Source organism: Rattus rattus, chromosome 3 (assembly GCF_011064425.1).
Source record: "Rattus rattus isolate New Zealand chromosome 3, Rrattus_CSIRO_v1, whole genome shotgun sequence".
Classification (NCBI taxonomy): Eukaryota; Metazoa; Chordata; class Mammalia; order Rodentia; family Muridae; genus Rattus; species Rattus rattus.
In genome coordinates this window covers 9,443,963-9,457,370 of record NC_046156.1, presented here as the reverse complement: position 1 = coordinate 9,457,370, position 13,408 = coordinate 9,443,963, and the positions used below count along the sequence as shown (strand labels likewise).

General features: G+C 39.1%; 1 protein-coding gene across 1 annotated transcript in view; it reads left to right on the top strand.

Annotated features, from left to right (window-relative positions):
- Adgrl4 (adhesion G protein-coupled receptor L4) overlaps positions 1-12,339 on the top strand; it is a 104,831-nt gene extending 92,492 nt beyond the window's left edge. The window contains exons 14-17 of the mRNA XM_032896548.1: positions 377-580; positions 3,193-3,413; positions 3,540-3,606; positions 12,271-12,339. Of these exons, the coding sequence (XP_032752439.1) occupies positions 377-580; positions 3,193-3,413; positions 3,540-3,606; positions 12,271-12,339 (561 nt within the window). The remainder of the gene's footprint in view (positions 1-376; positions 581-3,192; positions 3,414-3,539; positions 3,607-12,270) is intronic.
- The last annotated feature ends 1,069 nt before the right edge of the window (positions 12,340-13,408 follow it).

Here is a 13,408-nt window from a genome sequence, read left to right as displayed (position 1 = left end):
GAATCACCTCATAGACACAAGCCTTGGACTCACCACTGATAAATCTGTTTTAATTAACCACTTTCCCATTACAATGATGAATTACCTTTTCAATATCATGCAACTGATGGTGATAACATTATTCAGGCATGTACTAATATATACTATGCTTAGAAAAGAAAATCACTAATTATAGTTCTGTTAGCCTTCTACATGATTTATATCCGATTTCTCTGGATACTAAGTACAGGTTTTCCTCATCTAAATGTACATTTTTATTTTTACGTTGTATGAACACTTTGATTAATGCTTCCCTGAGAAGTTCACGGGGGATTGTAGTCCCTTCGATAAGTCACTAAGTCTTCCTCTTAACAACTGGGTCACTGTTTGTCCTTAGGGAGTTAAAGATTATAATATCCTGACGAGGATCACTCAGCTCGGAATAATCATCTCCCTGATCTGCCTCGCCATATGCATTTTCACCTTCTGGTTCTTCAGTGAGATTCAGAGCACCAGGACCACAATCCACAAGAATCTCTGCTGCAGCCTCTTTCTTGCACAACTAGTTTTTCTTATCGGCATCAACATAAACACAAACAAGGTTTGCATCCCGGCCCCCACTGTGCTTTAACTCTTTTCTCCTGTGTTTTCCAATGGACCATGTCACATGAACAAACGCCGTGATAAAGATCTGAGTGTGGCAGACATGCTAGATAATTGTTAAGTTATCTTCTCTATGTTTGATAGTGCTGACACATCTAAACAAATCCATTACACCAAAAGATATCCTTCATTATTTAAATGATTAGAAAAACCAAAGTTTTATATCAAAGAAATACCTGTATTTCCGTAAGCAGTGAGCAAGGACTGAAGAGGGATGGAAACAAAGTTTGTTTAAGGATTGAGAGAGTCTTAGTGAAAGCGTCATGACTGTGAACAGACACCATGACCAAAGCAACTCTTACAAAAAAACATTTCACTGGGGCTGGCTGCCCATCTCAGTGGTTCAGTCCATTATCATCACGGCAGTAGGCATGGCAGCACCCAGGCAGGCGTGGAACTGGAGGAGGAGCTGAAAGTTCTACATCTTGATCCAAAGACAGCCAGGATGAGACTGGCTTCCACGGGCAGCCAGGAGGAGGCTCTAGTCGACATTGGGCAGAGCTTGATCATAGTGACACACTTCCTCTAAAAAGGCCACACATCTTCCGATAATGCCATACCTCCTGGTAATATCACTTCCCATGGGCCAAACCACCAGAGAGAGTAATCACAAAAACAGGTAATGTGACCCAGGACCTCATCAGAGTTTCATATTTTATTAATCTACACCCTCAGAGAAGTCGGATATGCAGAAAGGTTAAACATATACATATTAAAGGACATGCTCCTGAGAGAAATTGGAGTTGCAGACTGGAAGAGGCAGCCAACAAGTCCAACTCTAAGTGAAGGGAAGGAAGAAGAGTGCATTTCTAAGAAGCCCATCCCAGGTGCCGTAGAGTCCTCTGAAGGGTCCTTAACTAAGGTATCTGCAAGCCAATGGCCGGCAGCAGCCCTGGCTGAGGGTGTGTACAGCTTGGAAGTTCATATGCAACAGTAGCAGCTAGAATCCTAAACGCCTGCCGTGCACTGGCTGGAGAAATGTATTCTTGGGGCAAAAGCCAGGAAAGGGACTGTGCACTTCGGTCCCCCTTAGAAATCTCCCAAGGACTGAAGCTAGTAACCAGTCATTATGTCACTCTCAACTAGGTAACATGGAACACCCTTTTTTGATACAAACTGTGTCCAGGCTTTGTGGCAGAATTCATGTCACCTCTGCATTCTAGACACCCTTCTGCCCTCTGGTGTGCATGTATGTTATCTTGTCTTTCCCTTGGTTTTTGCTCTACAGCTCCCACATAGAGTGTTTGGTCAACTCTTTCCTGTGAAACCCACCCATTTTTAACTCTAATTCAATGCCAGTTTCTTCATAAGTGACCTCCAAATTTCAAATTTCAGAAATTTCTCTTTCCCCACTTTATCCTGTATTTTAACATGTACTCTCCTCATTCTTGAATCGTCTTGTTTTAATATTCTAGGTTTATTTACTTTATGAGTGTTTTGCCTGCATGTATGTCTGCATATCGCTTGAATACCTATTGCAGGCAGAGTTCAGAAAAGACCACTGGATCCCTTGGAACTATAGTGACAGACGATTGTGAGCCACCAAGGGTGCTGGGGACCATGCCTGGTCCTCTGCAGTAGCCAGTCTTCTTAAGCATCTAGCCGTCTCTCCATTACCTACATTGCTTTAGTAAGGGGAATATTATGTATATTGTATGACCCTTCCAGTAATATATACTACTAATTTTACTACTCAGGGCATGACTATTTTTTCTATTAGTTCTTGTAAGCCTAACTCCAGGGCATGAAGAGATGTCTCAGTGCTTAAGAACACTTGCTGCTCTCACCAAAGACCAGAGTTCAGTTCCCAGCACCCACATTTGGTGGCTCGCAACCACCCATTAAGCCCAATCTCCAGGAATCTAATACCCATCTTCTGGATTTCAAGGACATATGGTACATATGGTACGCGTACAGACAAGTAGACAAGCAAACACACACATAAAGCTTCTCTTTAGGAAATAGAAAGCAAATTTAAATATAATTGCAGTTCTAAGTAATAAATAAATACTCATGGAAAGTCTTTAACAAAAACACATTTCAAATTTACATAGTAGTCTTAAAACCAGAAGAAATTCTACAAAGTATATTGTGGTAAAACGTACTACTCAAATGTACATCTTCAGTTTTGCCACTTAATCAAGAAGTTCCCTTTGCTTCATATGATTTAAGAATTTACATTCTTTGAAAGGGCCACGATATCCAGACGGAAGTCAGTTTAAACCATCCACCGTCACTGAGAAAAAATTTGGGTAAAGAGCCCCCAGTTTATCTCAGAACATTAATGCATAAAAAACAACAGATCTCAAGGCAAGTCAGTAAGGTTAATTCTGTCAGGAGATCAGTTGGCACCTCCCACTGACAATGAAGTGCAGCTCCTTTAAACCAGCGTCAAGTAGAGCTTCTTACAAACAAGGCTGCGGAAACATGAATATATTAGTGTGATCAGTCCTGGTATAAAGCGACATCCCTCATGAAAAACGTTGAGAGATGATATGATAACTCTAAGGAGAATGTTGCTTATGGTTTCTTCTCCCATTTGCCTTCTAGCTGGTCTGCTCTATCATCGCTGGCCTGCTCCATTACTTCTTCTTAGCTGCCTTTGCCTGGATGTGCATTGAAGGCATCTACCTATACCTCATCGTTGTTGGGCTCATCTATAACAAGGGGTTTTTACACAAGAACTTCTATATCTTTGGCTATCTTAGCCCGGCTGTAGTTGTTGGATTCTCGGCCTCTTTGGGATACAGATATTACGGTACCACCAAAGTGTAAGTCCAACAGATGTTGTGAGCATTTGAAAGACGCTATTGAATGCTCTGTGTGTCTTTGAAAATGTCGTTTTGCTCTAGTCCATGCAGTGTACTCACTGACTTTATCTCTTACTCATTTTTCAGATGTTGGTTGAGCACTGAAAACAACTTTATCTGGAGCTTCATAGGGCCAGCGTGTCTAATCATTCTTGTAAGTATATAAAAATTGCTATTAAAACTTAAGAACTGGCTATGGTTGAGAAGAACATTCCAAAATCAGACATGGATCTTGGTAGAAAACTGGCTTTGACCACTCTGTGCCTGTCTTTTGGTATCATTTAATATATTGCATTAGAATGGAGACAAGTACATAACTTGTAAGTGAAAAGCAATTACCATTCATTCGCATCTCTTGGGAAAGGATAATTTTTGCATAGCATACGGAAGGAATGTCAGAAGTATCAGTCTGTCTTATCAGCAGTGTCTCTGCATCCTGAAATGCTGGAAGTGTGCCCACCACCTGATAATCTGGCGTTTCAAATGTTTACGTTATTTAATCTTTTATCGATGATCGGTCATCTTTGAAAATTAGACTGTCATCTTTAGAGTTTTGTCATCTTTATGTACCCTGTCATCACAAAGTGATTTTAAACTAAATTGCAACATCAGAGACAAGAACCTGCTATTTCTCCCAAGCGGACAAGTTGTCTATTGATAGTCCTATTTCAACAAGGAAGGAGGCCTTTTAATTCCTATTGAAAGTGGTTTCAAACCTACAAATTTGGCAGGTATTATATGTTCTGGTCTGAATAAAGACATTTTATATGTCTCACAAGCATTTCTGAGTGCTGAAAGTTTTCAGTAACCATTCTGAACATAATAGTCTGTCAATGAACAAGGGAGGCCCTGGCGAGATGCAAGAAAGGAACAAATTGTCAGAACAAAATCTCTGAGAATATTTTGGACAACTTTCTCCCATATGATTTGGCTGTAAACTAGACTCCTTTCTCCTCCCTCGCTTTTTTTTCTCTTGAATCTTTTATGGTTGGGATGGAACTGTTAAATAGAAATGGCTTTGTAGGCAAAGCAGAGAGTTCTAAAGAGCTATTGGCTAGTGGTGTGGAAATTATGCTTACTGATGACCACAAACAATTCTCAGGAGTTCATCCAGCAAACATTTTTCAACTACTGACTGGATATTTACCATAATTATTTGATCTAATTTCACTTATTTATAGCACCAATATCATAGTCTATGCCATAATACATAGCAAGTGGTGTCCTATTCATGTATCTTTGCTGGTGGTTTTGATATGAGTGTTTCATGTGAAGATATGTTATGTGTTCTGTTTTACTAATATCTTCTCAACAGAGTAAGTAAATAATAATTCTTAATGCTTAGATGAAACAGAGAAATCTAGAAATTATGCTGTTTTCAGGAAATGGCCATGTTTCTCTAAAGCAAGATGGGGTAGAATTTTTCTCCGAAATCATGTTGTAAAGTTGCTTATAAATAAAAATAGATACCTCGGATTCTGAGTGAGCTATCTGAAGCCAATTGCTGAAAACTTCCAGAAATGTAAGTGAACTCTATCACAATTTTCTAGTTTGGATTGAACAAATCAGTCCACCTTCTGTGCAAGTCTAGCATGCTAACCTTTCCCAGGTTTACCAGATGGTCTGATTGCTTAAGAAGTGGGTGGGGCATCTCAGGTTTCTCTAAAACTCATTCTAATTATCACAGTTTATAAAATACCCCAAAGTATTACATTATCAAAGTGAGTTAGTTAATTCTAATCATCCTGAGTCTACAGCCACACTTCTTGATGGTGCAGTGACATAACCTGACATCAACTGAAAACACCCCTACTGCTACAGTATTTCTTGTTCAGTAATGAAGTCAGAGAAACTGTGAGCCAATCACATTTTCTTGGCCTGAGACTCCATAGTCTTTGCAGAAGATAATAGAGCAGCGAGTGTCTCGTAGATGGTCCACAGTCCTTGAACACCATTATATTTTATAGACCTTTTGTTTGTGCTGCCAGTGTAAAGGAAAATTAGTGGCCACCCAAGAACAGCAGACAATGGTAAACACACTTGTATGAACTCACTGAAACGTGCCTCTTTATTGCAGGCATATGTGAGACTACCGTCCACTTCTGATTAGAGTTTCCTCCAGGTTGCACATTTCCTAGAGTATCTAGGAAGGAAGGGGAAGAGTTATCACACAGAGTTCCTAAGAATGAAACAAGGGGAAACACACAAACAAAAAACCCCTCAGCTCTTCTATAAATAGAGAAAGGATCTATTGAGCATGGGTCCAATCTTAGAAGTTGAAAGAGAGTATTCAGGCATACTGAGGCATAAGTCTAATCTTAGAATCTGAGATGCCAATGCACATATATCAGAGCACCACAGTCATCCTCAGCTATAGATCAGCCAAGGCCAGAGTAGAAAAGCCACTGTCAAAACATAAAAAAGGGAAAAAGAAGGAAGGAACAAAGGAAGGAAAGAGGCAATGGAACAAAGGAAAAAGGAGAGAAAGAAAAGCCTAGGAAAAAAAGGGAAGCAAGAGGAAGGGGTCACAGGCTCCCCAAGTCAAATGATGTGCAAACAACTTAGAGGAAGGTTTGAATATGAATATGTTTGCTTTTCTCTGATGAATAGGAAGGGATGAGTATAGGAATGGGATACTGTAAGTGCCTACGTCTAAAATCTACATGGACACCATCATATAAACCAAAAATAATGAGTAATTAAAGAATTAAAAGACAAAAAAAGTGATGTTGTGAAGTTTCCCCTTACCAGTAGATAGCCAGACCCCTCTGTCCCTAATCAGGAGTCAGTGGATCAGGACAAGGAATAACCAGAATCCAAGACCCAGTCACATTACCCCCACACTCCTCTGCAGGTACATGAACCATGTGGACACATTGAATAGGGATTTTCTTCTATATATTAAGTTCAGATATTCAAATGTTATTATTTGCCATTGAAGGAAAGCAAACACCTATTGGTAAGAAAACTCCTGGGAATGCTCTAGTAGGAAAGCATACTGAAGGATATTATTAAGTTGTATATAGTAGGAGAGTGATGACCACACCCTGGGTCATGAGATACTGTAACAGTGATTGATTGACCTACAGATAAAACAAGCAGCAGAGAAATAAATAATGACACTCATAGGGGTGAAGAGAGGTCAGTAGGCGACCAAGACCTCTTAGCAACCTCTGACCAGGATGGAGGACACTGCTTGTAGAGAGGAAAAGAGCAGCTTTGCGTTTATCTGAAACAGACCGGGGAAGAGATTTAATTGTGAACTTGAGTTGATGCCAAGCAGCCCTTTGAGCTTGTAGGAATCCTTTGAAAATGAGCAAATGGTAGGGGACGAGACAGCACTGAAAACAAGGCACTTTATGGACTTATTCTTAGGAGTTCAAGAAGTAAGTTTCACATGGGTATCACCCTTGTCTAGACTCTTATTTCTTACTAGCTAACAAGCTAAACTAACTAGTCAGCAACTAAATGAAATTATCTAGTTCTCTACTCTAATCACACTTCTATCTCCTACCAAATTTCTAGTATTAATATTAAGTATTACAAATTACTAAGTACACACTACTTTGACATATATGGTAGTACTTTAATACTTGGTATCTTTAGATATCCTATAGTTTTATTATGCCATTGGAGCATTTAAAATGAGATCTAAAAATTATAAGACATTGGCATAAGTTATAGATCTATAAGTAGGACTTGAAGCTAGTTCTTGCCTTTATCTAAAGCACAACTTTCTTTTTCTCTTGACTCTTCTTTAACTAATGTCTGATCTTTTATTCTATCATTATATCTCATTTTGCAATAATCTGAGCAGAAGTGAGCTCATCGCCTACCATCACAGCCTTGGTGCTGACATTGCTCCTTGCCTAGACTGGTCCTGACCATGTGTAACGATGAAGCTTTGGAAATCCACTTCTCTTCCTCCTTTCAGTCTTCCTTTACCATACCTCCCCAGAGATTTGGACACTTGATTGAAAAGATCAGTAGGCCACCATGATCTCTTAACAACCCTTAACCAGGGGATTGGGGATTTAGCTCAGTGTAGAGCGCTTGCCTAGCAAGCGCAAGGCCCTGGGTTTGGTCCCCAGCTCCGAAAAAAAGAAAAGAAAAAAAAAAAAACCCTTGAACAGGATGAAGTATTTTTCCTTGATGATCTTGAAATTTTCTCTAAAGTTCTGCTTTCAGAAATTATTAATAATTATAAATTATAATAAATAATTACAAATTATTATTAGTGCAGAGAGTCGTGGGGTCTTTCCCAAACTTGAACCTATTCTATTTACTGAATGTACTTACATAAAATTTGTATGCCATTCTCTGTTGCAACTTTTCAACTCTAGTACTGGGTGATAACTTCCTTTGTATAATTTTGGGCAACCCCAGAACACATAGTGTCTAATGAGTCCCCGGTAATCAATTTGGAACTTTAATTAATTTGATAATAAAACCATAGTAATGCATGAGGCAACAAGAAAGGTCATGTGGTCTTTCTTTGGATGTTTGATCCCTCTGTGTCCTAGCCTCCTGAAAGATAAATGGGGAACGTAATGACAGAAGAGCTCAACTCTGTAATGGCAAATAGCATACATTATAAGGCATCCATTCTTGGCAATTAAAACAGGAAAATCCCAATTGATTTGGAAGAAAATCTTCTCTCTTGTTCCCACCTTCTGTGCTAAAAAGTCAAACAAAAAGACAAATGTTGAAACAGGATTTCCAAAGCCCCAAATCATATGCACTAGAATATGTGCGATCAAATCCAGCTCATGTGCATGTGTGTGCTTGGGCCGATCCTAGCTTTGAAAATGTTAGTGAATATGTCACAGCATTTAATTATGGCAAAATACAATATATATGTCTGCTATTATCTAGTGTGTGGTTTAACTAGAATGGTTAACTAAAACAGAGAAAATAAAATAGAAATTTAATAAAAATAAATATTAAGTTTCTAGAAAAATAAGACAAGGTATAAGTTAAGTCACAAATTTAAACATAATTAGTGATGATGGTTATGACCTTGAGTGAGGGAAGAGCCTTGTCTGAGGTGTGAGGATGCTCTGGAACCTTTTACAGTCACTGTCATCTTGCACGGTAGGGATATCCCAGGCTTCACATCAGATGCTTGATATCTTTGAGATACAATATAAATGAGTAATAACTGAATTATTTCAGTTCTATTACTTTAGCTCTTCTTGGTTATACTGTTTCAAATATTCCGTCTCCCCTGATAAGAGTTAACTGCTAAAATATCTGAACAGCAACATATTCTCCACTGACAATATGCAAGCCCTTCCTCAGATAGGAACTTATTAATATTAAGTATCTCTTGAGTCTAGAAATGAGAAACTGGTGACCCCGTTGGTTCTATCTGTGAACCCCAGCATTTAAACATTTAAAAATGGTGACAGTGCATGAAAGGATCGCCTGTACCTTTGACAATAAGAGAAAAGACTTCTAAGTCTTTGCAAGAGTGAGCTTCAAACTGCAGATGATTTCCATATTTTTTCAATATTTTTAATCTTTAATGTTGAGCTCCTTTAACAAAACCTATACAAGCTGCTAGATCCAAGTAAACAAATATAAAAAGGAGTTCATGAAAATTTAGATAACTTTTGAATAGAAATTGAACGTTCCCATAGATATACGTTCAGTTATTGAACAATAGGATTAAGCTAAGTCCACAAACACTAATTAAGCTGTGTCCACATAAGGATATTTTTTAATTGAAAATAGATTCTTCTCACATACAGTACATCTGACTACAGTTTCCCCTCACTCCACACTGCCCAGCTCACCCCACCTCCCTTCTCCCTGGGATTCACTCCCACTACTTCCCCTTCAGAGAACAGCAGACTTACAAAAGACAACAACCAAATGTAACAAAACAATATAAAAATAAGATATATTAAAAGCCCTCATATTGAGGCTGAACAAGGCAACCCAGTAGAAGGAAAAGAGTCCCAAGACTAGGAAAAAGAGTCGGAAACACACCTGCTCCCGCTGTTAGGAGTCCCACAAGAACACCAAGCTAATATCTGTACCATATATGCAGAGGGCCCGGTGCAGTCCTATGCAGACCTCATGCTTGCTCCTTCAGTCTTTGTGAGGCCCTAAAAGCCCTGCTTAGTTAATTCAGTGGGTTCTCCCGGTGCACTCCATCCTGTGTGACTATTACAATCTTTTCTCCCCATTTTCCAAGGTGTCCACAGGGATCCCTAAGCTCTGAGGGAGGGGCCCAAAGGAGAGATACGATTCTCTTTAAAGCTATGATCATTCATTGGGATTTAGATCAAAACTGTTGTAATAAATCATGGCAGTGTTAGCACTCTTCCAAACTGTCATTCATTAAGCTAACACACCACTCAGGTATAGTGACTGTCCCCTCTGGTGGCTCTTTCTGTGTTTAGACTTCTAGCTCCCTTTAAAGAAATATGAGTTAAAACTACTGAAAACAAATCACTCATATAACTCGCAGAAGAGAGGACTTGTGAACATTTGTGGGGAGTGTGTGTGTGTGTGTGTGTGTGTGTGTGTGTGTGCACGTATTCTGTGATGTCATTACATCTTGACTTTCACAATTGTCCAAGAGTGAAAGACATGTGAATATCATAAGACTGTATAATTCCATCCTATATTTACACTTGTAACCTACTACTCCTGTGACAGAACTTGGGTTCACAATCCACACCTTGAAAAGACGAAGGATAATGGTCATCTAAGCCATTCCTGTCAGGTGTAGTCACCCCTTCACTGACATGGCCTTGTCTCTGCACAGCTGTAAGTTTCTTCCTAGAGAGGAGAGTTTTAATCCTGGGATCCCTTTGCATTGATAGTTTTATACTAAAAATTATATATATATATATGCATATTATATATAGTGTAAATGTGCACTCAATTACAAACTCAAAAAAGTAACCCTTGAATTACCTGTAGCCTACAATATAACTTATCCATCTTTCCTCATTAGAACATATACTTTTGCCATTCATATCCTTTCTTATTATGAGTGTGTATTTAAAATTATTCCTAAGAATAAACATTTGTTTCCAGCATTTTCTTATTAAAAACAGTGTTGCATAAAAAATTCCAAGTCCCACTGTGACTATGTATTCATCAAGACAGTCTTTTTTTTTTCAAGACAGTCTTAAGAAGCACATCATAGTGGTAGAAATGCAAGTATGTGCATATTTGAAAAATTTACATAATTATCCCATAAAATTATATGAATTCATTTTATTACACCAACAGCATAAGAGAAAGCTGTTTTTTCTAATATTTATGCCAATGTGTGTCATTATTACCTACTATAATGGCAAAATGGTGCTCCCAGGCTAAATAAAGACAAAAGAAACTTGGTTTATAACAATGAACCAAGTATTACTGAATTTGCAGGGAGCACTTTGTGCTTATCGAATGATACTATGGAAATTGGGGAAGAAGGGAAGGGAAAAGAAGGGGAAGGGAAGGGAAGGGAAGGGGAGAAAAAAGAATAGAGGGGAGAAGAGGAGAGGGAAGGGGAGGAGAAGAGAGTGTAAGAAAGGGAGTAGAGGGGATGAGAGGGAAAGAGAGAGAAATGGAAAAGAGAGAGGGAGAACACCATGCCCTTTAAGTTAAGGTGACAGAGGTCAGCTGTATGGCAGACAAGCCCAAGCCACATGGCAGGTTGAAGAACTTTAGAGAAAGAGTGAAAAAGCCCAGAGTAGCAGAGAAGGCATAGTCATTTCTTGCCAGTGTCTGAGAGACACAGGGAAGGGAGACCAGAGAGCAGGGGGAAAAGACAAAGACCAGAAGGTGGGCAGCCCCAGGTGAACCCTATGGTAGCTCAGGGACTGTGTAAGGGGAGTGAAATTCTAGAAAGACAAAGATATCATCTCCTTACAGAGTGAGTTGTTGCTTGTCTATTCAGCATACCTTAAGCTAGTTAGTCCCTTGGGCAGGTGATTGACCTGTCAGTTTGCTTTAACTCTTAAGGGAGGAGACAATGTCTTGTCTCCTCATACAGACAGATTCCATTATTTACTGTAACACAGATTTGATGACACTGGGCAAAGCCTTTGTTCTTACACTACATTGTGGCAATTCCTTGTCATCTGCAGCTCCTACTCCTAGATTCTAGTAGCTATACTACTACCTTCCAATATGTCTAGAGTCAACAGTCCTCTGAGGGCCATGCCCCTAGCTCGCTTCACTGGAAACTGCCTCTAGTCTAGACTGTACTATTAAGGTTAGTTTTACTCTTGTACAAAAAGCATAGACATGAGAAATGTCTGTAGGCACTGTGTATTGGATAACCACATTAACGCTATCCTAGGAAATGCCTCTGGTTGGGAATACTAATCTTATGAGGACTGGTTTGCCATTTTCATTGAAAGTTGTAATTTGGTGTCAGAATGCTTTTCACTCCGTCTCCCAGTGAAATCTAAGGTTTAAAGCACTGTAATATTCCAGCCTTTCTCTACACTGTATATTAATAAATAGTTAAGTGCCTGCAACGTTTCATATTATTCTGACCTTCTTGAACAACAGATAGCTAGAATTTTTAAAGAGAGGAAGTAGAGGGGCTGTTTTCTGAGGGGGGGAAGCAATATAAACAGTACATGGCTGGGTGTCAATATGTTCTCATACATAGGAGCTGTACTGTTATAGCGAATACCTTTAAAGGGAACCTTTTGGGACTCACTGGAATTTTGTAAGATTTTAATAAACTTGTAGAAATTAGAGATTTAAAAAAAATAAAACTACCTGAAGTCTCTCAAACCCAAGTGTTTAAAAAGATGCCGATTGCAAGTGCTCCTTTGTGAGTGTCCCTCCGCAGTTTGGCGTCTGTGGTGTGGCCCTGAAGAGGAAAGCCCTGATGGTGTTGGTAGATCCACGGAGTCACTAGAATCAGTACATGCTGTATATTTGCATAATCTTTTAATCTTCACGAAACCTTTTAATATGTCTCAGTTGTTCCTCGCGGAAGCTTCTTGTACGCAAAAATAAAAATAGGAACGGCATTTGGTAGAAGATCAGATCTCATAAGATTTTTTTGCACTCTGGTACCATAATCTAGATTTATCTGTTTAGACATGCCTAGAGGGATTCTACTATTTATAATTTAAGAAGCAGATAAATTCCTGTAAGTGGACTGATTACAATAAAGCAAATCATTTATATTATCTTTAATCTAACTCATAAAACCCTCAAAAATTTGTTCATGATGAATTTTTAAAAATTGTTTAATTTAATCAAGAGGCAAGTGTGTATTCTGCTCATTCTCTGAGGGTAACACAGGGCACTTGCCCAAGTCATCTGTAACTAAGTGATGACCTCTGTCAGTCCTGCTGTGTTCTGTAGCCATCTTTCTTGGCTTCACATTGTTCTTGGGATCAAGTCAATAACCATGAATATGACTTATTCTAAGACGTGTCCTCTTAGTTTATTCATCTTCAAACCATGGAAGCTTTTGAGAGTGATAGAGGCTTATAAAAATACTTCAAAATTGTGTTATTTTGTAGGAAATCTATAAAACAACTGTTCCAAAATTATTTTTTTTTATTTTTATTTTTTTTATTATTATTAACTTGAGTATTTCTTATATACATTTCGAGTGTTATTCCCTTTCCCGGTTTCCGGGCAAACATCCCCCTCCCCCCTCCCCTTCCTTATAGGTGTTCCCCTCCCAACCCTCCCCCCCTTGCTTCCCTCTCCCCAACAGTCTAGTTCACTGGGGGTTCAGTCTTAGCAGGACCCAGGGCTTCCCCTTCCACTGGTGCTCTTACTAGTATATTCATTGCTACCTATGAGGTCAGAGTCCAGGGTCAGTCCATGTATAGTCTTTGGGTAGTGGCTTAGTCCCTGGAAGCTCTGTTTGGTTGGCATTGCTGTACATATGGGGTCTCGAGCTCCTTCAAGCTCTTCCAGTTCTTTCTCTGATTCCTTCAACGGGGGTCCTGTTCTCAGTTCAGTGG